The sequence below is a fragment of the Lepisma saccharinum genome, chromosome 14 (genome assembly GCF_977018435.1).
Source record: "Lepisma saccharinum chromosome 14, izLepSacc3.1, whole genome shotgun sequence".
NCBI lineage: Eukaryota > Metazoa > Arthropoda > Insecta > Zygentoma > Lepismatidae > Lepisma > Lepisma saccharinum.
In genome coordinates this window covers 35,821,700-35,847,244 of record NC_139242.1, presented here as the reverse complement: position 1 = coordinate 35,847,244, position 25,545 = coordinate 35,821,700, and the positions used below count along the sequence as shown (strand labels likewise).

The 25,545-nt window shown below is 37.6% G+C and overlaps 1 protein-coding gene across 1 annotated transcript; it reads left to right on the top strand.

Moving 5' to 3' along the window:
* The first annotated feature begins 19,773 nt into the window (after nt 1-19,773).
* LOC145998331 (uncharacterized) lies at nt 19,774-20,298 on the top strand. Its single transcript, XM_083134735.1, has one exon. It carries the CDS (start codon nt 19,774-19,776, stop codon nt 20,296-20,298), a length of 525 nt encoding a protein of 174 aa, XP_082990861.1.
* Nucleotides 20,299-25,545: the final 5,247 nt, after the last annotated feature.

Here is a 25,545-nt window from a genome sequence, read left to right as displayed (position 1 = left end):
AGAGAAGGCATTGAAGCCTTAACTGCTCCATAATCAAAGTCGTAAATAAACATATGAAATAAATATTTATTTTTGTAATAAAACCTAATGATCAAAATTAATTTTAACAAAATGAAGATTTGTTATAAAATAGGTGCAAAAGATATATCCAATGTACTATGTTAAAAGTTGCCGTCAAATTTACAATAGTTTAGAGCTAAAATTTAATAGTCTGTTAATTTACAAAAAAAAAAAAAATTGAATGTTTTATTGTGAATGATTATGAATTACAGTTGCGTTCACCTTAAATATTTTTTTTAAAAAGCTGATTCATTAAAATTATTACATTAGAATAACGTTGAATTGGTCATTGATGCTATAAAAACTTCGATGGTCACTTTCTTTTTACGGTGTTTGAATGGCAAAGGAAATTGGCAATCTCGCATTCAATTGGTCAGAACAGTCAGTGCTGTCTGCCAGTCTAACGTTTCTTTAAAAGCTCTTTGGCAGCCAAATATGACCTGGCTACTGTGGACAAAACCTACAGAAATAAAGGGATTAATTTTCGAGCAGAATGATGGATCTCGGAAGAGGTGAAAGCTACCAACGCAACACCAATTAACAGGGAGGAGGAAAAATGATCCCAGTTGGCAACATGATCGAGAGAACTGGTTGTGTGGCCTCTCCAGTCGCCTCTCTAATGGTGTCAAAACCTCTCTTTCTCTCTGTGATATGACGTGGTCCGACCGCGATGGCCCACTTCTGGGCTTCACCACACACCGAGCAACTCTGTTCGAGCAAGTACACTTGAGTAAAGGAGTGAGAAACAAACGGAACAAGGGAAAGGTTTTAAATGCCCAGAGAGAGGTATCGTGGGATGTCTTGAATTGGAAAGGCCCGCTAATTATTAAGCTGCTTCTTTATGATAATAATGGCGCCAAGATCTGGAGAGATGTAAATCTAGCTGTGGTGGAGACAGCTTGTGCAACCACTCCTTGCCCAATGTATGTGTTGCATTTGTGTTTTCTTTTTCTTACTTTGCGTGGCTTTTCTGTCTCTCTGGCTCAATCGCGGCGATGAGGATCCATGGTGATCAGATGAGATTGCTGCAGGGACACAAGTACATACATAGGCAGGGATTCCATTTCGGATACTTCGGTAGCAATATCGTAACTATATAGCCACAAAATTCCGGATAAAATTTTATCCTGGTTTGACCATCCTTAATCATAAGTCGACTGCTCAATGTGCTAGGGATGGCACCGAAACGAGACGTTTAGCTAGACGAATGTCTAACTTTACTTCACGTAGTACAACCTGGGCCTCATTCTCGCAGACCAAACGAGGCGCTGGCGTTTGGACGTGCAGCCAGGATAATCCTGTGCAGACACTGGCGTACTCAGAGGGAGGCTGATGGGAGTACAGCCCCTCCCGAAAATTTAAGAAAATCAAAATTTTCAAATGAAAGCAGAAAGAACTCGGCAAAGAAAACACAGTGCTAACTGAAACCCCGCATCAGAACGACCCCTGACTATAATTTTGTTTTGTCTTTAAATAACCTCTAAGACGAAGGTTAAGAATGGTTCAGGGCCCCGGATTTTGATGACATTTCATCTTTTAACTGGTGCAACGTAGACATTGCCAACTAGTACAGAAATCCTGAACACCCTCCTCAGGTTGAAGAAACGTAATTTTTTGGTCATTTTTTACCATTTTTTTATTTTTCGGTCATTTTTTAAAATTGTGCGTCATACTTAGGTCATTTTTTAAATTAAAAAAATTGTGTCATTGTATGCTGAAACATAAGAAGTTCAACAATTTCTGTTTTGTCTGAATGTTATCTTGCGGTACTTACTCTGTGTGTAACTACCAACGCAACAAAGCCTGTCTGAAAATCGCGAAATGCAACATTGTCTAGTTTCTTATTCACAGTCCGTACAACACACCAAGGTGAAGAAGCAATTGTTAAATTGTTTGTCTTGGAATATATATACTATTTTCAATAAGCAGATTGAGTTTTGTACGAATTTTTGGGTCATTTTTCAAAGATTTTAGGTCATTTTACAGGATTTTTGTTGTCAGTTTAAAGGTCATTTTTCAAAGATTTCTAGGTCATCAAAATCGGGCAATTATGAACAATTTGATGGTGTACGCCAGTGTGTGTGTGCAGGAATTGTGTTGTGATTGTCCCTTGATCCATCTCATCGAATCACCATTCATCCCTGTAACGAGTGCACTCACGGCCCCCGAAATGACGTGTCAATCATACCCCGGCACGGGGCCAAACGTCGTTATGTGTACGGGAAACCGGTCGTGACTCACGGTCCAGTTATCAAGTTCGGTACTGAGACGGTCGTTTATTGTCATACTATTGCGAGGCGGAGATTAATACCTTGAAAAGTTACACTGTTTTGTTTACCTTTGATGTGTAGATTCGAACAATCATAAAACACTAATAGCATAATATCTGGTACCTGAAAAACGTCAAATAACAACACTGACGAACGGTAAAAAGTGAATATATATTGTAACAACAAAAAAATATTGCAATCAACAACTGTTTACAAAGCCTCCTCACTCTCACAACATTCACTCTTTCTCTCTTTCACACACATGAGGTATTTTTACATGTGAAGTATGGATACAAATCATGGATCTCATTAACATACCATTCCTTTTAATTTTAAACCTTTATGTGAATTTAGGGCATTTGTCTGCCAGCTCCTGTGCTCTTTTAAATTAACTTAAGTGCCAGCCCTCGGAAAGCGGTTAACTAAGACAATTGGGTCGGCGTGGTTAAATCTTTCGTTCGAATGAACGTATGCGTTGACTCGTAAGAACGACATTATACAAGTTTCTCGGACGGGGGTATTACCTATAAGCCTCTCTCGTCCAATGAGAACAACTACTCAATTACATAGTGATGCAAAAACTTAATTGGCTCCAGCTGCCGGAAATACACAAATCAATCGTCGGCGCGAGCAAAAATTACATCAAAAACCACTAAGCAACAAATAATACTATTTCACGCACACGACCTTGCAATAAAAACAACTACGCTTTCCACAATTAAAAAGGACTCATCAGTCAACTGTTGACAAATTAAATGGCGCGACGGGGCGGTCGGTTACACAAAAATGGAGCACACTTTGACAATTTATACTAAATATTAAAGAAATGAAATGGAGCTTCTAACCCTGAATGCAGACAATTAAATTAGAACATCTGAACATGAAATAACCCTTTTTTATAACAATACCAAAACAATTTTTAGACGCGGAAGTTAGGTTTGGGTTTTCCTGAGTAACTTTGCAAATAAGTGAGACGTCGGCGTTAACTGTACGGTGTTGATAATAACGACGCACGTTTACATGTACATGAGACCCTCTGAAGTATACTGTACCAGACTCTGCTACATGGCGTGGTCCTTCATCTCTCCTGGACGCGGGACTTGCACACGGTTCCTTTGTGGCGAAATTGTCCTCCGAGGTCGATCGCGACGAAGAATAATTGCGACGATATGGTGTACTTGCACCCCCTCAGAACTTCGGGCGTTCCTCTTGTCACTAGCGTCGGGTGTACGTGGTCACGCGTCGGTTCAGAATCTCCCTGGTGGCGGGCTTCGATTCGGCGTCGTTCTGGAGTCGTCCTTCAATCTCTCCCTCTGGCTTCGATCGGCGTCGTTCTGGAGTCGTCCTTCAATCTCTCTCTCTGGTGGCGTCCTTCGGGCTTTGGTTGGGACGTCGATCTGACAGCGTCCTTCGGGCTTTGGTTGGGACGTCGATCTGACAGCGTCCTTCGGGCTTTGGGCAGGGACGTCGATCTGACAGCGTCCTTCGGGCTTTGGGCAGTGTTTGGTTTCGGCGTCGTCTGACTGGCTTCGGCGTCGTTGCAGGCGTCAGGGAAGCGACGCCCCCCTTCTCTATCTTCTTTAGCCCTCCATCCTTATGTAGTCCACGCTTGGCAAAAACAAATCACCGCGTAATCTTCACCAAAATAAGGCGCACACTGGTAACTCCCTATCCGCAAGTCGCTCACAGTACGTAAGGAAACGAAGTTCACGGACACAAAGCAATGATCACGCGAGAGTGTAGCGCGGAGATGCTCTCTCTGTGAAATCCGGGTGAAAAACTGTGTTTGGGATGGTAGCACCGCCTATATATAAGAGATTCGAATTCTTCCGTTGAACAGGACGCTCTAGTGGCTTGGCTTCGCTTTCTCAGGGGATGGAAATGACCTCTCTCCATTGTCTTGAAACGCGGTCAAGTGCGCGTCGTCGATCCTTGCAGGCTTGAGCTCCAGCTGATCTCTCTGGTCATCCGTGAACATGGGTTCGAACGCCCGCTGCGACTCGAGCCCGGTAGCGGCGAAAATAATCTTTCCTTATCTCCGCGTTGGTGCAAATATGTCATGTTCTAAGCGGCGGCTGTCACTCAAGAAAGACCCGTCCCCAGTTTCCGACGTCTGGCTCGGATACGAGTTTATTCACACTTTCATGTTTGTGCATAAAATGAATCAATAAACAAAAAATAATTTATATCGAACTGCGTTTCACATGTCACTAGATACCGTGATATCCCCTCATCGCGATTAGCCAAAAGTGACGTAACATAACCTAATTCGTTCATTCATTCATTACAAAGCTACCCACTGAACATTGCAACATGCCGTGTGGGGAAGGGGGTAGGGCCTCGCACATTCATAATCTCTGCTATTTGTGGAGGTGATGTGATTGATCAGCATCACGCTCCGGTCCCTCTTACACTCCGCAAGTTTTCCCTCAGGTACCCAGGTGAATTTCAGAGTCACTCTATGCAGGGACATCCTATATATTAATATATTACCTAGTATTATTATTGCTAATAACAACAAATACTTAAAATATTGTTAAATATGTATTGATAATAAAAGGGATAAATAATATATTTTATAATGCATACATGCGTTATCAATGGCTGCATTGGTCACGTTTGAAAGCAAGGTACGAGATGTGCTGTGTGTAGTAATTGTACCAATTGTATCAAGATGAAGATTATCATGGCGGTTTAATTTGGGTTGAAGTTTCAGCATCTTTGATGCCCTGCCTTCGAGTTATGAATTTTGACCTTTTATCCTTATGCTTGAAGCTTGGAAATACTTGACGAGTCTTTCCTTTTCACACGACTGTCGTTTTATTAGGGAATTTTCCCCTATAATACATGGCCAGGTAAGTAAGCAACATTTATATAAGATAATCTCTAATATACGCATTGCATAACAGAGTCAGATATACACAGGTGTAGACCTAATCTACTTATACCACATTTAGATGGAGAGCAATACTATCTTCAACATGATACATTGATTGTTGCAGCCATCGACCGAAACTTGTTGACTTTTTGTGATGTCGCATTTAGGCCTACACACAGAAAACTACCTGAAAGACCGAAAACAGTATGTTAGATATGATAATAGCATGTCTACTGTATTTCAGACCTCCTCGGGTGTCCCGCAAGGATCGAACCTTGGACCACTGCTATTTCTTGTGATTGTTAACGATCTCCCAGAATGCCTGCTACATTCCAAGAAACTCTTGTACGCGGATGACCTGAAAATATTTAAGTCTATAACGAACGGTAATGATACCTTGGAACTGCAAAACGACATTGAAAATCTTGTAGAATGGTGCGCTAAAAACAAACTAAAACTCAATTTTAACAAATGCAAAATTATGACTTTCACTCGAAAGAAACAACCCTACACGCACACTTATACAATCAGTGGCCACACGTTAGACAGAGTGTCAAGTTACAAATATCTTAGTGTTCAGTTTGAAGAAAATAACAGTTTCCGAAAACACATCGACCGCATTGTAGCAGAAGGGTACCGAAACCTAGGGTTTATAATGAGAATGGGAAACGACTTTAAGAACTTAGAAACATTCCAAACGCTATACAATACCTACGTAAGGTCGAAATTGGAATACGCGTCTATCGTCTGGTCCCCACAAAACCTAAATGAAACCAGCAGAATAGAGAATGTACAAAGCAAGTTCCTTCGATTCCTAGGACTGAAAAGAGACGGCGTTTACCCCAAATATACTCCTTATCATACCCTAAAAAAATACTTCAATGTACAATCCCTAGGCGATAGAAGAAACATACATCAGTTACTATTCTTACATAAACTTTTAAACAACTCATTAGACTCCTCTCAGCTGCTCTCAGAAATCCATTTTTATGTACCATATAATAAGGTAAGACCACGGAAAGAGCTGTTTCAAGTACCGAGAGCTCAAACAAAGTCAGCCAATGCGGCACCCACTCGGAGAATGTGTAGGTTATATAACGAAATTGCAAAGACATATGATAAGATAGACATCTTCCAAAGTTTTCGAAAATTCAAAAGGGAAACAGAAACTTATTTCCAAAGCCAGACTTAACTTTGTTTATTAGTTCAGTCTCTTTATGTACAGGCGTAGAGTCCATCCTATTTTTCTTTTTTCTTTTGTGTTATTTACTAATTACTGTCATTACATCTATATATCATCGTTTTTAAATGTAAGGTGAAGTACATATGTTTTTCCTTGGTTATTTTCTTGGTTATCATGTGCAAGTTCCAACCCAAACTGTCAGGTTAATACTTTATACTTCTCTTTCAAATCTAATCTTATATTAATTTTTATATTACTGTAACACATATTATCATATTATTGTACTTTTTGAATTCTTCTGATTGCATATTTTGTGTACCAAACAGTGTTATAATTTCATACCAACAAGACACTGTAAATGGGCATTTGCCTGTAGTGTCATGTCTTTAAATAAATAAATAAATAAATAATGTTATTGATCAAGACGCGGAATTTTTGTGTATGTCTTCTTGGGTCCCTTCGTCCTATGTTGTTTGTAGGCTTTGAATGGTGAGGCTGCTTCGTCCAAAATTTGATTTTTGGATCTTGATCTTGTACCAATTGTACTGTTATGGGGGAGATGTAATAACTAGAGAAAGGATTTTAAGGTGCAAGATTATGGTCGGGAAAGGGAAAAAAGAAGTTCTGAGAATGTTTTCAAAAAGGTGCAAACAAAAGTGCCTTTATTCAGGCCTAAACCAGTTACATTAACATTTTTTATTCAATACATGTAGCAAATAACATAATTAGTAATAATTAGATAAAGTAACCAGTATTTATGAAGTAAACGTGGGATTGATTGGGTTCTCAATCAACTTGTTATACTGGATTATGCTCAACACTTCTATGTTTTCGAATGTCATTTGCTGATGCTTTTTGCTCAGGAGATCCTTATGTGTAGAAACTACATTATCTTGGGAACTATTGGGGCTGCAGTGATTATATTATATCATTTCATAGCTCTCGTTCTGCTCTACAAAATGAGACTATAGTATTTTATGTAGCTGCTCAAGAAGAGTGAAAATCATTTATTTTTCTGTCCAGTTTTTTTAACAAAACATGAAAAAAATGAAGAAGAAATGTGCTGAAGCATCAAAGAGGGAGTAAAAAGGGGATAAATGTGCTAATCTCACGAAAAGGTGCAACAAAGTGTGTTCATTTTACTTGATTTCATGTCCTAAAATACATATCTCAAACGATCGGTATGAAAACAGCTAGTAATAACAATTTTGTTGACGGGGAAACTTCGGTACTTTTGCAAGAAACAGAAAGGAGCATATTATTATTGGGAAAACACGGACTGGACCTTGATGCATAAATATTTCTCATCAAACAAAAAATACGAAGGATAATAATTAGGGAGCGGAAGTTGATGAAACGTCATCTTCTTTCTGACACCTCGGACACGAGATTAGATACACACAATATTACACTTCGTCTAGAACCCAAACAAGGTAATTTTGAAGTGCATTTTTTTTTGCATTTTTTTTTTGCCAATTTTCAGGTTTTAGGTCATTTTCCCCGATTTTCGGTATTTTCAGTAATTTTTCGCAATATCCGGTGTATTGTTTCGTCATATTTTGTCACTTCTTTCATGTTGGTAATATTATTGATTCAGTGTATACGACGACCTTTTCATTAAATTGTTTTAAAATTATTCGGTTGTTTCCATTGGAAATCCTCGTTACATATATTAATTGAAGTGCATGTGGTATCATTTGGTGCCTTTTTTAAAAGCAAGATTGTATTTTGTTTAATTTCCTTTTCATTTCAATTTTTAACCTGAAACTCACAAATTTAATGGCCATTTTTTGCATTTTTTACGTCATTTTTTCCAATTTTTTAGGACATTCTATAGATCATATACCTATATTTTTTAGGTCATCAACTTCCGCTACCTAATAATAATACTCCACTTTTATCATTAAATTGGCTAATATTGCGTTATAAATAATTAATTAATAATAATAATAATATAAATAATTACATTTATCTGGATATGTTAGAGAATTTAATACTGGACAGTGTACGATATGAGAGCTACAGAATGCAGAAAGGATGCAGAAAAAATATCCTTACCTTGTCAACCTTTGGTTCTGGATTTGCGTCACCAAGATTTCCTGGTTCACCCTTAGCTTCAGTATTTAAGTTCACACACACCATTTTAGAACAGGAGAACCAGCTTTAAATTATTAATGCAAAATTTGCATAACCTTATACTGCCAATAGAACAAGCAATATTATTATTTTGTTTTCCTTAGAATTTATAACTATTTTCAAAATAGTTTTAACAGTTTTTTTAGAACATGCACATACAATTCCCGAACAGATAAAGTTCTAGGTCCCATTCCATCATTTTGCACTAAATTTAAGCAGTTTTATGTTTCTCGAAAACACGGAACAAGTGAGGTAACTATTACCATATTTGAAGCAAGTCTTGAAGCTTTCCTGGCGACCAATGATGAAAAGATTCTCTCGGGATACCAACCAGGTGAGTTGTGTATTAGAAAATAAGTCTTCTTGGCATTATGTATTAAACGTTTCATTTGTTTAAAACATGTTCTTTTGTTCTTAATTGAAACACTGTTTAGAACATTTTGAAAATGTTTAAAACATTTTAAACGTGTTTGAAAAATAAAAGACGTTTCATTTGTTTCTAGAAAAACAAAACAAATTTTGCTGTACAGCCTTGCAGCAGCCCCCTACATTTCAAGCCGGCCACTGTACGACAATTAGTACTCCGGCAGTTTGTATCTTTATACACCATATTTGCAGAAGATACAATTGAACCTACAAGTGTATCAATATACGCTGTATAAAACAGACCGTGTTACTAACTTCGTTGACCCTCTACGTACACTTCTGTTCACAAAAAGTGGCACACTCGTTTGAGTTGGTCCAGCTTAGTGGCCGGAAGTACAGCCGAAGTAAGTGTTCGGAAAGCAGCAGTGTGGCTTACTATCAATCAATTTAACCATATGCAGGGAATTTTGTGTGTCTCAGACTCAAAGAAAGGGCTAACGGAAAGATTGCAGCGTAAATATTAATTAACTGGAATTTCCACGTTTACAATCAAAGTAATGTAATGTAAATGTGAAATATTCCTGATTTTTTTTTTTTAAAAAAAAACGCGTTTTTTATGTTCGTGACGAAGTAGTTATCACAATTCGTTAGAATGCGAGTTCGAATTTGGCCTGAGCATCTAACACCTAAACATCCAAAATACATATTTTACAGCTCTATTCTAAGTGCCATATGAGTGATGTTTAGGTAAATAATTGTAGTTACTGATTAATTCTGTTTGTTTCTGATAATAACATCTTCAATCTGCACACGTCTTGACTTTACAATTTGGACCAGGATTTTTTTCTTTCCCATTTGATAATTATTCATAAGGTGTGAGCATTCATCGAGTGGGTCACTTGTAAATATCTATCTATGTATATAACGGTCCTCCTCCGTAGTCGAGCGGGTTAGGGCGTTCACTCGTCTTGAGATCGTTCGCTGCGGGACGGCGTAGGTTCGAATCCGGCTCTGGTCGGAATTTATTCGGCCTACGTATAGGGCCGGTGGCAACCCACCATCGTGAGAAAATTGGGGAGCGTAATCCGAGTGAGTGAGCGTAATCCGGTCGCGAAGTCCTACGGGCTGACCACCCGTCCCCCTAATCTGGCTGCAGATCTCCACGCCCCCTTGGTGGCTCGCGTGGGAGGGAGGTAGGTAAGTCTTGGCCCGATACTGGGCTGTTGCGCTATTGGATTATTATTATTATTATGTATAAAACGATGAGAGTGACATGTGAATGACGGAACATCTTAAAATACATCTGCTGATGTTCCTCACAACTTACTCATTTAATTTCAGTGGTTGAGAATATTAACGGTGTGTTTTATCACACAACTATTTTCAATTTTAGCACTTGTTTTAAATATCGAGGCTTAGCAGCAACTAAAAAATCTCAATTTCAAGTAGTCTCGAGTAACAGTCGCGTTCTCTGAACGAGTATTAGCTTCAATACATATTTCCTTATTGGCACGCAAACAATAACAAAGTTTGAGGCTGCAATTGGTGTGACGAGAATAAAATACGTTATGTAGCACACATTTGGTAAGAAAAAATATTTTTGAGACACGGGGAATCGAACCTAGCATTTCATTTTACAAAGCTGGCCTTTAACCGACATGGCCACAAGCCACGGTTAAGAAACAAAGCCATTCGAGTAATTTATCCACAAGATTGCATCTTTTCCTATCCAGCTCGAAACTTTTGATGTCACTTCTGGCTAATTACATTAATTTCAAAGCAATACGCTTAATCAGATAGGGTTCATATGCTGTACACATTGCTGACAAAATGCAAGTGAAGCTTGTGCTTGAAAATTAATGAAGACTTTGGAAATTGTGCTTTTGTGGAATGTTAGTGTTACCAACGTGCACGTGTAAAAAAAGTAAAGCCCGACAATTTTTATTTTACAAAAATTCCATTTACTGTTAAAGTTAAATGAGAGGACAACCATTGACTTATTTCTAATAGCCTGGATGACTGATGTGGGGGGGGGGGGTTACCTCATCTTATGTGCCCCCCAGGCTGTGACATAAACTCTTGTTCCTTAAGGATTTCTATTATTTTTCCCATCGCATATTCAGTGCCAATTTTGCGATTCTGTTTGCCAAAGTGTATGGGGAAGGAGTTTATTTATTCTTCCAGCCTTCTCCTGGACTAGGATAACACTATTTTCGAAAGACTTTTTCTTGCATCATTTTCAGGAATTGCAACAGCACTATTTCTGTCTCGCTTGTTCTTATGGCGTTTTTTTTCCTTTTCGTTATTTAGTGTTGCTTTTCTTCCATTTTCGGCTACTCGCGACGATGAAGAGAGACTCAAAAAGAACACCCATGCTCAGGCCAAATTCGAACCCGGGGCCCTCGCATTCTAACAAATTGTGATAACTACTTCGTCACGAACATAAAAAAAGCGTTTTTTTTTAAAAAAAAAATCAGGAATATTTCACATTTACTTAAATTACTTTGATTGTAAACGTGGAAAATCCAGTTAATTAATATTTACGCTGCAATCTTTTCGTTAGCCCTTTCTTTGAGTCTGAGACACACAAAATTCCCTGCATATGGTTAAATTGATTGATAGTAAGCAACACTGCTGCTCTCCGAACACTTACTTCGGCTGTACTTTCGGCCACGAAGCTTGACCAACTGAAACGAGTGTGCCACTTTTTGAGAACAGAAGTGTACAAGAACGATTTGTACAGAAATAGAATGATAGGAACGAGAAATTGCTTCAGGATTTGAGCGCCTAGTTGGCAACACTGGGGACCTTGAGCCGTTTCCAAGGAGACAGGGGGAAGCAAAACCTTTCGACAAGTCGGTTCGTAAGCAAGCAGCACCGCGAGGGGGTGACAATGAAATTACCGTACAATGACTCCCGAGGATTTTCCGCCTATTCTTTCTGCCACTTAGAACCTCGCCCTCACCAGAAGCGGCCTCGAAGGGGGAAGGAGGGGGGGGGGAGAGACCCTGCATCTTCGTTCCCGTTTGTGACGCAACCTCCTGCCGAGGCGTTGGGAAACACGCAAGAGCTTAGGTAAATACTGCCTCCGAGTTGAGCAAACTCACGTAATAAGCCACAGTGGACATGTTTTGTTGTGCCTTCCTTGTCTACAATCTTTGGTTGCTTACCACTCTTTTACTCTGACTTGTGCAATACAAGGAGACACTGGATCCGTGGACGTCAGGAAGGGGGCGAATCTGATTGTCAACCATCCTGAAAATACCAATTGTTAATTTGAAGTTATGAGCAGGCCCGTAGCGAGGCCCGAGGGTAAAGCTGGCTTTCTTATAGCAGATAGTACTTTCCACGGAAGCATTTCATGCAAACTTTCGGTAAACTTTTGCGATTACAATGTATAACATATAGGGTAAAGGTTGGTATTATCGTGATATAGGTAATATCGTGATAGTTTTGTATTGACGTACGAAATAACCTCGCGTGCGAGAAACTGCCTGTCGTTCAGTGGCGTCGCTAGGCCATCTGCTTTGGGGGGGCTACAACCAGATACATGACTTACTACTATTGTAAATATTTTTAATGTTTGAAAATAGCAAAGTGATTAATAAGACAATAATATATAACAAGCATAAGGAATTAAAACTAACATAGACTTACTGCATTAATTTTTATGAAAACAGATGGATATTCTTGTTCTGTTTTTCTAATGCTGGTGAACCATGTCTTTATGTATCAGCTGTACTCTGCGGTTCGAATTTCTTGCAAAAGTATCAATAACACAATCCACACACAATTCATGACACTCTTCCTTTTCCGATTTTCGATTTCAGGAGCTTACTTCGAATAATAAATTTGTCCATTGTTGTATGAACAACAGTAAATGTCACAAAAAGCTTTGATAGCAAACACACAATACCACTAACTCCGTAACACAAAACGCACCACTACCGTTTCCTCGCGTAGCAACCGTTGTGAAAATAGAACAAATGACGGCGATCGTTTGCACTGTTGCCAGCTAAAGACATGACGTGTCAGATGTAAGATCGTGGTTTAAAAAAAAACTGTTACAACGAAACGAGTCTTTCCCAGAATATGTATCTAGAGGTATGTTCCTGCATTAACAATTGTTCAAATATGTTTTCTCGAAATACTGTATGTAATAAAAGCTAAAAATTGGGGGGGCTTATCGAGGGATTTGGGGGGCTGAAGCCCCCTCCAAAAGGGCCTAGCGACGCCACTGCTGTCGTTCGTACATGTTTCGTAGAGGTCCTGCCAGTAAGAGAGCAAAATGGCGCCAGGCAGAAACGCACGTGTTGACGTGCATATGTCAACACAAAACTATCACGATATTACCAACCTTTACCACAGGATGAAAGGCACGTCGAGTTACACCATCTATGCTGAGTGCACTGTGTTTACATTTGAAACAACTAAAATATTCTTCTGTACGTGTACAGTAAACGTTGTAAAGAATGTATTTAAGCAGCGCCATTGTTTTGTACCTGATAACGTTTTATACGAAACTTTATTCCTCTCGGTTGAATAGTTATCGGCTTTTAAAATGTGAAGTGATACATTGTTTACATCTCACGCGGCCGCCATTACAACTACACTCGTGACCTAGAGGTCGCTTCTGATTGGCTATGCTACGAAAAATGCCATAATTTTTTTCACTTTACATGGTAGCATTTTGCTCATGGCGTAAATGCTAAGGAAAATGCTTTCCCCTAAAGCCTACTATAGTGCCATGCGGCCGGAGGGTGGTAGCTGATGTGATCACATCTCCAAAATGACCGAGATCCAGAATGTGTGGGGCCCTATAGCTAAATGTGCCTTCAAGGCACAGTGCTACATGCACGGGGAACTTTACCTTTTTACCTATATATCATTCTGTTACTTTTTAAAAGTAACTTTCGATTACTGTTGTGGACCAAGAAAGTAATTTATTCCTTTTTCGCTATCTTTTCTCTACTATTCTTTTACTTTTCTATCTTCTCTGCCTATCTCTATTTTCTCTGTCATTTCTCTTCTGCTAATACTTTTCGATTTTACGCCCGCTAACTTGAATTTTTGTTTTAGTTTCTAATATTACGTATAGATGGCACACACATACATTACATGAAACCAACTTCAAATTGCATGTGATGCTTGTTGCAGGTAAGGTTAACCGATCATTTTAGCAAGTAGTTAATACGTTGATATTTAAATTTTAAGTAACACTTTTAGAGACATCGAACGTTTCTTTTTCCCGATGCTGTTTTCATTGTAACTTGAACTAAAGAGAGTGACGAGTTCTTCTTTACAGAAAAATAAGAAATTATTAAATGTTCAAAAAGTGTTGTTTATGCTCGCTGCCTAGTTGAAATGCAGGTGGAACAAAACAAATACATATAAATCAGGGGCGGCGCCAGAAATTTTCGACCGGGTGGGCTGAAGCTGTATATTTATAGATTAGGGTGGGCAGGTATATATGCATGTAAGACACATATATGTACGACATACATGCATATGTATCCCCTTCTCTCTTACATTCCCGATTTCCCTTCACTTCTTTTCCCTTTCCTTTTCATCTTTTTTGTTTTACTCCCTAATGCCTTTTTATATCTTTCTTTCTCAGCTCGTAACCTCTTTCTCCCTTTCACTGTATCTCCTTCAATTCTTCAAATGTTTCTCTTAACTGCCATGCACACACACACACCATATGTATGTGTGTGTGTGTTTGGTGTCTTCCCTCTTTCTTTTCTAATCTATTCTCTCATCTTGTTCCACTTCTTTGTCTCCGATGGCCACAATTATTTCAAGGAAGTGTTTGTGCGCAGCATATATTCTAATCACATTCTTTCCTTCATGTCAATGTAATGAAAAAAATGTGAATTGGTTTCGTCACATTTTGTTCTTCAAGTGCAAAAATACAAGGCACATACCTACTCCACTTTATATATTAGGCGACAGTGATAGAAATTGTGATGGTAGACAAAAGTGAAGGATTAAATTACTTTTTCGTAATTTAAATGCATGTTCCTGATCATATGAAACTTGGAAGTTAATGATCACTTTTCTTGACTTACATGGTTTTTACAACTGACAAATGTATCTGAATGTTTGCAGTAACGGCTATCGGCTACCAAAACTTGGGGGCAAGGACAGTTTACTTATTTGGTAGAAAAGTCTTAGCATTAAGAGGCCATAGGGCGGGTGCAACAAGTGGGAAAATGTGACGGGGGGACTCCCCTTACGCTCCTCCAAATCGCCGCCACTGGATATTTGAATTAAAATTAATGTCTTATTGGGTATGTAAACACACACACATACACGGAAAAACAATTCTTTGTTCTTTCGGCATAAAGTGTCCCCAGGCTATGAAAGGCTATTTTGACAAAATATCGCCCAAAAGTAATAATCAAGTAACATTGAAAAATCTGTTAGCTAAGTTGTAATTCGTTTTCTGATGGTTAGATGAACACATGCACTGAGGTAACAAATAGTTTACATTTTGTAGAATGTGATTTTTGACACCGAATTAATCGAATTTGATCCCCATACCCGGTAATTCATCTCTTTTCACAGACGACTTGAGTTGTATGGCGTGATCTTTCCGAAAGCGCTCAAATGTCAACCTCTATCCTGCGCAGTTTACCCTGGAAACTTTAATCTTGTAGGCGAACGAGTCTCTGGCGCCTGGAAGCAAAGTCAATAATTTGTGGGGGTTGTATTTTCAGTGTCTGCGTGTATTTGTCCCCCCCCCCCCCCCGGTCACTGTCACCTAATCACCATTGAACCTCATCGTTGCCATTAGACAAAATAGCAGTAAAGTGACTTCACATAGAACAAATTAGTTGAATCAGCAACAACTTACTCTTCCAAAAGTGGAGTTTCATTAGTCCATACTCCTTCGAAAGTTTAGGTGGTAGTTTCAATTTCACATTGTTTCATTCTTGGATTAAGGCAGCTAAGTTCGTGAACAATAACTTTGTTTTCCGAAAGTCTCAAATATTTGTTTCTGGCAATACACCCTCTTAAATGAACGTATCTCTTATGGCGATAATATAACACGCTCCCTGTGGGTTCTTTCTGTATATATTTTTTTCCTCCAATGGCATAACGTTGTCGCCTTATAATCAAGAGGTTCTGGCTTCTACTGCCCCCTCCCCTGGTGGAAGCACAATGCACACTGGTTCGAACTTCACTTTAAACTATAGGTTTAGTCCCGATTAGCCTATCTGAGCATAAAAGTGGATTTAAAAACAAGCAAACAAAATTTTCTAATGGATACTTCGTGACACCTTTTTTCTTTACGTCATCTGCATCTACAGATTCTGTTGACCTTTTCGGTTGAACCTCTGATGCTTCAAAAGTTTAACCCATTCTCATCGTGATTGATTTGTTCTCTGACGCCCTTAAAAGAAAGCTTTCCTTCCAACCCCTTTTTCTTTTAATTCTACGTAAGTTAATCACAAGAAAAATGCATGATTACGTAACTGATAAGCAAAATGTATGTGTGGAACTAGGATTTCTAAATAGAATTAGCCACCCATTATCAATTCAATAATTCTGTTGCTTTTTCCAAACCCACATAACTGTTACATCAAAATTAATATACTTCGGTATTGTAGTGGCTATTGTAATTGCTTCTTATTAGTATGTATTAGTACAACGCATACAATGTTGTTATTTGGTATACCATGTACATATTTGAAAATGACAGGTATGTAAAATACAAATATAAAAAATGTAATGAAATAAAGAAAGAGACACTTTTGGAATTTCAATGTAGACCTAATTAAAAAATCGAAATAATTTATTGTGTTGCTGGAGAAAGCAACGCTGAGGTTTTTATTTGTTTATCTAGAGATTATTTTAATCATACGCAGGCCGGGATTTATATATGTGAAGACCCGGATCTTACAACACCAAGACCCCCAGCCCAATCCCTTCCACAGTTTCAGTTATAACTTTTCGCCAAGCTACATGAGGTAGTTAGTTCTACGTATTTCTACATTTTTCATCACATCCGAAGTACCTAATTTTTTCATTATGTGGTACTTTCCAAAGCAGGTTTATCCCCAGTGAAGGCCCGGACTGGCAGCCTTCTAGCTCACCCTAAACCCTGATCTTATTTTGACCATACCCTGCATAATTTTACGCCTCCTAAGCCCACTAGCTGCTTCTAATCATAGAAGTATTCAATTGGTCACAGTTTTCTTGTTTCAAGATCTCTAGTAATTCCTTTTGCTTTCTAATGACAAAGTTAAATCAGCTTTTTATGGGATGATGATATGTGAACATTTCTAGTATAGATAATATTCATTAGTAAAATATACATGTAATGAACACCAGAATTTATTGCAAAATTAACATATCTCTAAGTATATATGTACTTAGTGAACTGGATTGGGTGGGCAATAGGGTGGGCACAGGAATTTTTGGGTGGGCGCTTGCCCACCCGTGCCCACCCCTGTCGCCGTCCCTGATATAAATTCTAAAAAAACAGCAGATGGTAAGTTGTCAACATTATAAAGTTTAACAGACACGATTGGAAGAGTCGATCGTGGAGTGAGGCGTTGAACCGTCGTTCTTTTTTTTTTTGTTGTGATCTTGTGATCGAATCCTGGTCCTTCCTTTTGAAATTTTTAAGCAATACATACACATTTTTCTCGATGTGGTTGAAATTTTATTAAAAAGTAAAGTTGATTTTCTGCTTATTTTTCTTCAAATTTATGAAAACTGTAACATTAATAGAAACATCACGGCGGTGAAAGAGATATCAAGATACTCAAGTCTGATGAAGTAATCTATGTATACTAACAAATGTCATGTTTTCATGCAACAGCACAGTTGTTGCGCTCATTCTCGTGTAATTGTAACGCATCAGATCACTGCTTAAATTTGGGGGGAATTAATGAAAAATAACATGACTTGCTTTTAACAGTTTTAGAATCAATTTTCCATATTGCTCGTCTGTACTGTGTCGTGCCGATAGTTCATAATGATGCCCAGGGCCGGATTAGGCCCATTCCTGAAATAGGCCCAGATTAAAACAGACGAGAATTTTCCGAAAGCTGAACAGTTTTCTTTTGCTATATTAACTGAAAGAATGAAATTTGGAGCCCCAATTTCGGACGCCTAGACACAGGGAGTAAAATTTTCACCTCGTAAGTTAGTTGTATACAAAAAAATCGACGGTATGCAGCATCAGACCCAATTTCGTCTTAATCCGGCCCTGTAGGCATTTTAGCTATCGACTACAAAACCATGAAATATCAGAAAGTCAAATTCAATGCCTTAAAAAATGAACCGAATGTGAATTTGCGCTGCAGAAAAACAACTATTGATGAGCAACAGGGACTGTGAATTTTACAGGAAAAGCAGCATTAGCGTGAGGCCTTGAAACTAATACTAGGCCTATATGTCATTAATTATTTGGCAGAGCATGATCTTGCATTACGGAGCCTGGGGCATAAAATATTCGCGGGACGTACTATATATATATATATATTTCAATTTTTCTTCCTTAGTATGAAGTACAGGTGTCCTACAAAATCATAATGCAAACACTATTACATTTTCATTTAGTTTGCATTCTAAAGTAAGTCTTTACCAGGTGGAGGCACATAGCACAGTCGTTAAATTGTAGGTTCAGTACGGATTAGCCTCTCTGGGCATAAAGTGGACTTACAACAACAAATCAATCAACCTGACGTTCATTATATTTAATTGCAAAAACTGGAATGTTTAATATCATATTGTTACTTTAACTAAAAAGTAGCAATATTTAATCATATCCAATAACATAATTGTTTTCTTTACTTTTCATTGAATTTTGACACTGTAGCGAATTTGCATTGCTACCATAAAATAATATTTTCATATCATATTTCATTCTATAAGTAAGCAAACAATAGCCTATATGTTAAGTATTTTTGATACAAATATTTGTAACACTATCTTTATGTCGTGGCCACTTTGTTTATGATCTCAGTAATTTTGGATATATTTAAGTATGTCAAAATAATACACGCATGCAGGCTATATCAGATTAGTTACTTAATTGGAAGCACCAGCATCCTATAAACTCGTTTTAAAAAACGCACACAAGTTCCCACCCCTGTTATGACCCCATTTCCGTATTTAGTGCGTTTTCTGGCAGAAAAAAAACATATCAACAACAAGGGTAAATTTACAGTACATGCCTGCGAACACAATGAATAAGAAAAAAAAATTCTGGGGCTTGTATCGCTAAAATTAGGTCTCAATCAGCAAAAGTCATTAAGTAAAGCTGGTTGCCAAATTTTAAATTTTATTGGTGCTAAACGGCGATACTGCGAACGCACGCTCGTGCTTAACAATAGGTAATAATTGCACAATTCTAATAACCAGGTTGGCGTTAGAGAATAATTTTACAAGAAACGGATGTTATCGATATTTTAACATTACATAATACAAGGGCCTCGCGGATATAGTTCGCACAGGGCCTCGCATTCACACGGCGGCCGGGGTGGAAGATCATTCAGGAAGTCCTGGATGAGCTTTCGGCAGATACGAGAAACCAGGCCGCGGGATTTTCACGCAGGATGAACGAACTTGAGACAGCAGTTATGGCGACTGCCTGGCCGTCTCAACAGTAGGAGCATTAGCCTCCAAGATCCTACAGTCAGAATGAATACGGCAACTGGCTTGATGGCATCACTGGTCGACACGGTTCAGTTTGCACGGGACAGATTTGACGTGTATGAGCAGATGTCGCCCGAAAAGGTTCAACACGGCGATTGAAAAGATGAGCAGCGTCGAGGCCGTAAGCGAAAGCGAATGCCTGATGAAGGAGCTGCAAACGAAGCAGATATCAGCCAAAGGGAAACGTTCAAACTCAGACGTATCTGGCCATGATCGACGTTCTGTTAGCTGAACTGGAAAAGCGGATGAAGGCATATGACGATATTTGCAAAACATTCGGATTTCTTTCGGAGCTAACGTCATTGAGCATTGAGCAGATCGAGGACAAAGCAAAGAATCTCGTTTCCTCGTATCCAGATGACTTGGAAGACACTCTGCCGGCTGAGCTGGTACAGTTTGCTGCATTTATGCGCACTCGGAAACCGGTGACTGTGAACGAATCAGCAAAGCTTACCATGTGCAGGCTTCTGTCATCGTTGAATCTTTCTCAGACATTTCCAAACGTCGAGATTGCGTTGCGCATCTATCTGTGCACGATGGTGTCCAATGCCTCCGGCGAACGGAGCTTTTCAAAGTTGGGAATAGTGAAAGGAGAGCTGCGGTCTTCAATGGGGCAGGAAAGGCTAAGCATGCTGGTGTTTATGAGCATTGAGCATGAGCTGCTGCGCAGCCTTGACTTCACTGACACGATCGAAGAATTTGCGCTTGCTAAGACTCGAAAAACAGCAATATAAGTAAGCAGCACTAGCGCACCTCTCATAATCATTTCATGGTACATTATCATAATCACAATAATAATAATTAAAAAAAACAAGAAAAACATTAAAATAATATATATATACGAGTATATATATATATATATATATATATATATAAATCACAATTTCGTCTTAACTCTGATGATGCCACTTCCTCATTAAGTTGCAACACTCTGTAGCTACGTAGACGTGGTTCTCCTAGTTTGACCTTGCTCATAATTAGCGCTCGGAAGTTAATGACCTGAAAAATATAAAAAATGACCTTAAAATTATTAAGGAATGACCTAAAAATTTTGAAAAATGGCCTAAAATTACAAGTAATTTTCAATCTTGAAATGAAAGCTTGATTTTTTTTCATAAATTGCAAGAGAGCAGTTCAATAATTCGATAAAACCCATTGCTTTAAACTATACCGAAGAAAAGGGAAGGAAAAAGCAATTAAGTCCTAATGTAGTTTTCCTTATTATTACTTCAAGGTTACATAATATGCACCTGAAACTTTTCCTGTGTAAATCATACATCTCATTTAAGCGCGCCTTGCATGATACAGTAGCCTGTCACAATTTAAAAATATAGTTGTGTATATGGGTTCTCGGCCTGTGTATAGGACCGGTGGCAACCCACCATTGTGAGGAAATTGGGGAGGTACGAGTAAGTAGCGTAACCCGGTCTGGGAACTCTACTATAACGGCTGAAGGTTCGACGTGTTGACCACACGTCACTCCATTACTGGTTGAAGGTCTCCACACCTATAACGAATTACTAATTAAAATTACACATTACCTCCCTTGCAAACAAAAGAACCATACATCAGCTCCATTTTCTTTTCAAACTTCTTATCGACAAATTCTTCCTCTCTGCTTTCAAAAATAGCTTTCTATGTCCCCCATCCAAAGTTGCGATCAAGAAAGCAATTCTTTGCAATTTCCCACGCCCGTACAAAATCCGCAGAAATGGCTCCCCTGTGAAGAAGGTGTAGCTTGCATAATGAATGGTTAGAGAGGGTTGTACACTTGGACATATTTGCTAAATTTTCTGAGTATAAACGCTCTTTAATGGACAACATTCTTACTTAATTTTGTTTTAATTTTTTTAATTATTATTATTATTTTACCTTCTTTATGTGTACATATATGAATGTAATTGTGTAAGATTTGATTCATTTTTATCCACGGGAATGTATATGGATGATATACCTAAGTAACCTCTATATGTATTTTTTTATATCTGAAAATGTGTATAAATATTATATATTATATATAAATCCTCAAATGTAAGACATTTACTGTGCATTGTAAAAGGGCAGATGCCTGTTGTGCGCAGGATAATAAATAAATAAATAAAAGTAAATACATAAATGGCCAAGAAACAAAAGTTCCTCCAATACTACTATGATAGACGCAAGTACTCTATTGCATTTATCATTACTAAATATGAAAGAGAAAAATCTACACAAAGGGATCAGGATTTGAACGTAGGTTCTACCTTTTTTAATCAGATGAAAAATAGCGTGTCACAGCTCAGGACCAACTATTGCGCAAGATATGTAATACTGGTCTTTCAAAGCGTGTGGTAAAGTGATTGGCCAGGCGGGAAGAAGCACACAGTGAGGTAATGAGCATCATTATCTTCCTTTACGATGTAATCTCACTCCTCTTTTTGAAAGTTTAAATGCGTAAACCGTCGCCAATGTGAGTCCCAATACACATGATTTACAATCGTGAAACGAAATCTATTTTCTAAAAAAAAAAATAATAAAAAAAATGTGCAAAAACCAAACTTTGTTGTTATTATTATTGTAATTATATGAAATATTACTTCCAATTTTACTCTTAAATTATTATTCGATTTTGTGTCTCATACAATAAATGAATTATTTTCACTACTATTTTAATAACACGAGAGCGGACATACTACGACAGTCATCACACAAGAATATTTTCTTCTAAATAGCTATAGTTGTTATTATTATTATTATTAATATTTCAGTTTGTACGTAATGCCGAACGGACACTACAACTACATAAGATTACCTTCTGTGCTAAAACTACAGTTATTCATTATTATCACATGTATCTTTCTTATTTTCTTTATTTTCTTCTCCTTCAGCCTAATTGCAACAATATGGATGATTCGTTGATGGATGGATGGTGTTTAAAGTCCACTTTATGCACATTAAGGCTAATCGGGACTGGACCTACAGTTTAAAGTGGGATCCATTCAACCGTTTTCTTTTTTTTTGTTATTTACTTGTTTTCTGATTTTTACTTCTGCTTTGAATATAGTACCCTGCTTCGGCTTGCGAGCTCTGGGTTTATGGTACCAGACCGACCAGTCACTCGTAAGTCTTAAGTTAGCTAATTTGTGAAACAAGAAATAAACCACTGATATCTAATTTTACCTTGTATTGGAAAAAATACACCTTCAAATCCAATAGTCACTACATTTTACAAAACCGTGATATCAACTTTTCTTCTAATGCTGTTCTTGTGCCAGAGAATGTGATGTGTGATTATAACGCGACGCTCGTATAAAGTTTTAGCAATCGCGGGAAACTCGCAACGCGAAGTCCGACGGCACTACTCCTAACCGAGAAAATCATTCCGCGCCGAGAAAGTTAATGTTACTCCTTTCCTGTTACCAACCGCACTGTTCTCGTTCATTTTGCACCACTCACCCCATTGCAACTCTAAGTCTGTGATTGGTCTTTGCATAATCACACTATGCAATGTTATGCCAATAGCATTCAAGCTCTTAACTGCCTAGCGACAGCTTCTATTGCGCCACTATGCAAAACACGTTCACTGTAATCCAACACTCTTCCTACGCACTATTCCTGTTCCTTCAAATCACCCTTTCGTCCTACGTGTGCGTTATTTTACGTGACCCAAAGTAATCGGTCACAATCTGCCCCTCCCTGGGCAAAAATAAAAATTTCGAGTCAAAGGAGGAATTTTTATTTCTGTAGGTTAGTCCTAAATGATCAGTTCTATTTACTTTGGTCACTTGACTTCCTCGGTTGGTCATTCACTTTTTGAACACTCCTCGTATAATCACTACACACGCATCATCATTCCCTATCACCACATTGTGTTGGCAAAATTTATATTTAAATTTGACATTTATTTTATACAGCACAAAATATAAAAGTACAAGAGATAATATAAAAGTACAAGAGATTATACAATATTAGGTAAATCCCTTATTTTCCACCATCCTTTATCCTTTGAAGTAGTACACTGTTTACCTAACAATAATTAATACATAATAACATATCAAGTTCTTATGAAACACATTGCTCTAAATACACCAATAATATAACAAATACATAGGAACCTATATTCCAATTTTTAGCTAAAATATAAAATTATCTTCTTTTTTTTTTTTTTTTACTTTTTACATACAATAACTCGACAACACGCTTCCTTTCATTACACTTAAAAAAACCTAACATTCTTATCCTAAAAATTAAACTTTAAACATATTAACATTTATACAAGCAACTACACTACACTTTTCTAATCAACTAATTACTAAATATTCTTCGAATTCTCATTGAAAGCTCTAAAACTTAGTACCTTCTAAATCCAAATTAAAAGTATTTTTTCGGTTTTCAAAACCTAGCCTATTACATTGTAACATTCAATTTTTTACAGTACTCAATTTTCTTTTCCCTTGAACATCTCCATAACTTAAGGTTTTCGACATGTTGGTCACTTACCAACTCCTCAGTATCACAATCCAATAGATCAAAAACTCCATTTCTAGTTTGTTTCATACAATAATAAGGCCCTCTAAACAAGTCAAAATATTTAGCAATCTTTTTATCAATTAATGAACTATGCTTATGAGTCTTCAAAAATACTAAATCACCTTCTACAATTTCAGTTCTACCTACTTCTTTTTCAGCATGTTTATCTACAAATTTCTGTCTTTTTTCACAAGTTTTGACTTTCACCATTTTTAGTTTATTACTCCAGTTGACATTAATTTCATTTTCGATTCCAAATGTAGCTTTCAAATTTCCATCAATCTGTTCATTTAAATGTACTGAGACAGGAGCTTCTCCTAAAGTTTCATTTATGGAATAATTCAACAAGTTAACAATTTTACTAACATACAACGGCCAATCTTTATGCATGTCTTCACAATATATTCTCATGAGTCGGTTAATCTCCTGGTGAGCACGTTCTACTAAATTGGTTTTAGGATGATAACTGCTACAGTAATATATCTCAACACCAAACTCTTTCATTTTCTGTTTGAACTGTTTACTAATAAAACAAGACCCTCTATCGCAAATCAATCTTTTCGGTATACCCAAATGAACAAAGTAACAATTAACCAGCTTATCCAGAACTTTTTCTGTAGTAGCGTTTGGTATAGCGTAAGCTACTAAATACCTAGAAAACCCATCCAACACTGTTAACAAAAATTTCTCTCTACGAGGCCCAGTAGGCAACTGGCCTTGCAAATCTACAAATACTTGCTCCCTTACGGTATTAATGACATGCATACCCAATTTGGCTTTAACAGGGTGTTTATCTGGTTTAGTTTTAGCACATATAACACAGTCATTTATCCAATTTCTCACATCCTTTCTCATCCCTCTCCAAACAAATGATTTTATCAGCCTATTTACTACTTTATCAACACCAAAATGTCCACATTGATCATGATAAACCTTAATCACATCCGCTACAAAAATTTTTGGCAAACACAATCTCCAATTTTCCAGAAAATCGTAATTTCTAGTCAACAGAACACCCTCTTCTAGTTTATAAAATTTGTTTACATTTATTATTCTTGATCTCATAACATTTCCCTCTACATTTTCCAAAATACTAATGATTTCCTTCAATCTCTCATCTTCCCGTTGCGCCTGTTTTAATTGTTCCTTAGAAAAAGGTAAATTTTCAAGTTTCAAGTTACCAATTGTGTTAACAAACACTTTTTCTATTTCAAATTCCGGGTGGTTTCTTGACAATAAATCAGATAAATTATTATCCACTCCTCTAACATAAGTTACTTTAAATTTGTGTTTTCCTAATTCTAACGACCATCTACACAATCGCAGATTCCAGTGTTTAGCGGAATTCAGCCATTGTAGTGCTTTGTGATCAGTTAAAACCTCAAACTCCAGACCTGATATATACATTTCAAATTTCTTTATGCAAAATAACACTGCTAGACATTCTAATTCAGTAACGCTGTAATTTTGTT

Coding starts and splice junctions, on each gene's coding strand:
- LOC145998331 (XM_083134735.1), top strand. CDS start 19,774: ATGATCGACGTTCTGTTAGCTGAACTGGAAAAGCGGATGAAGGCATAT.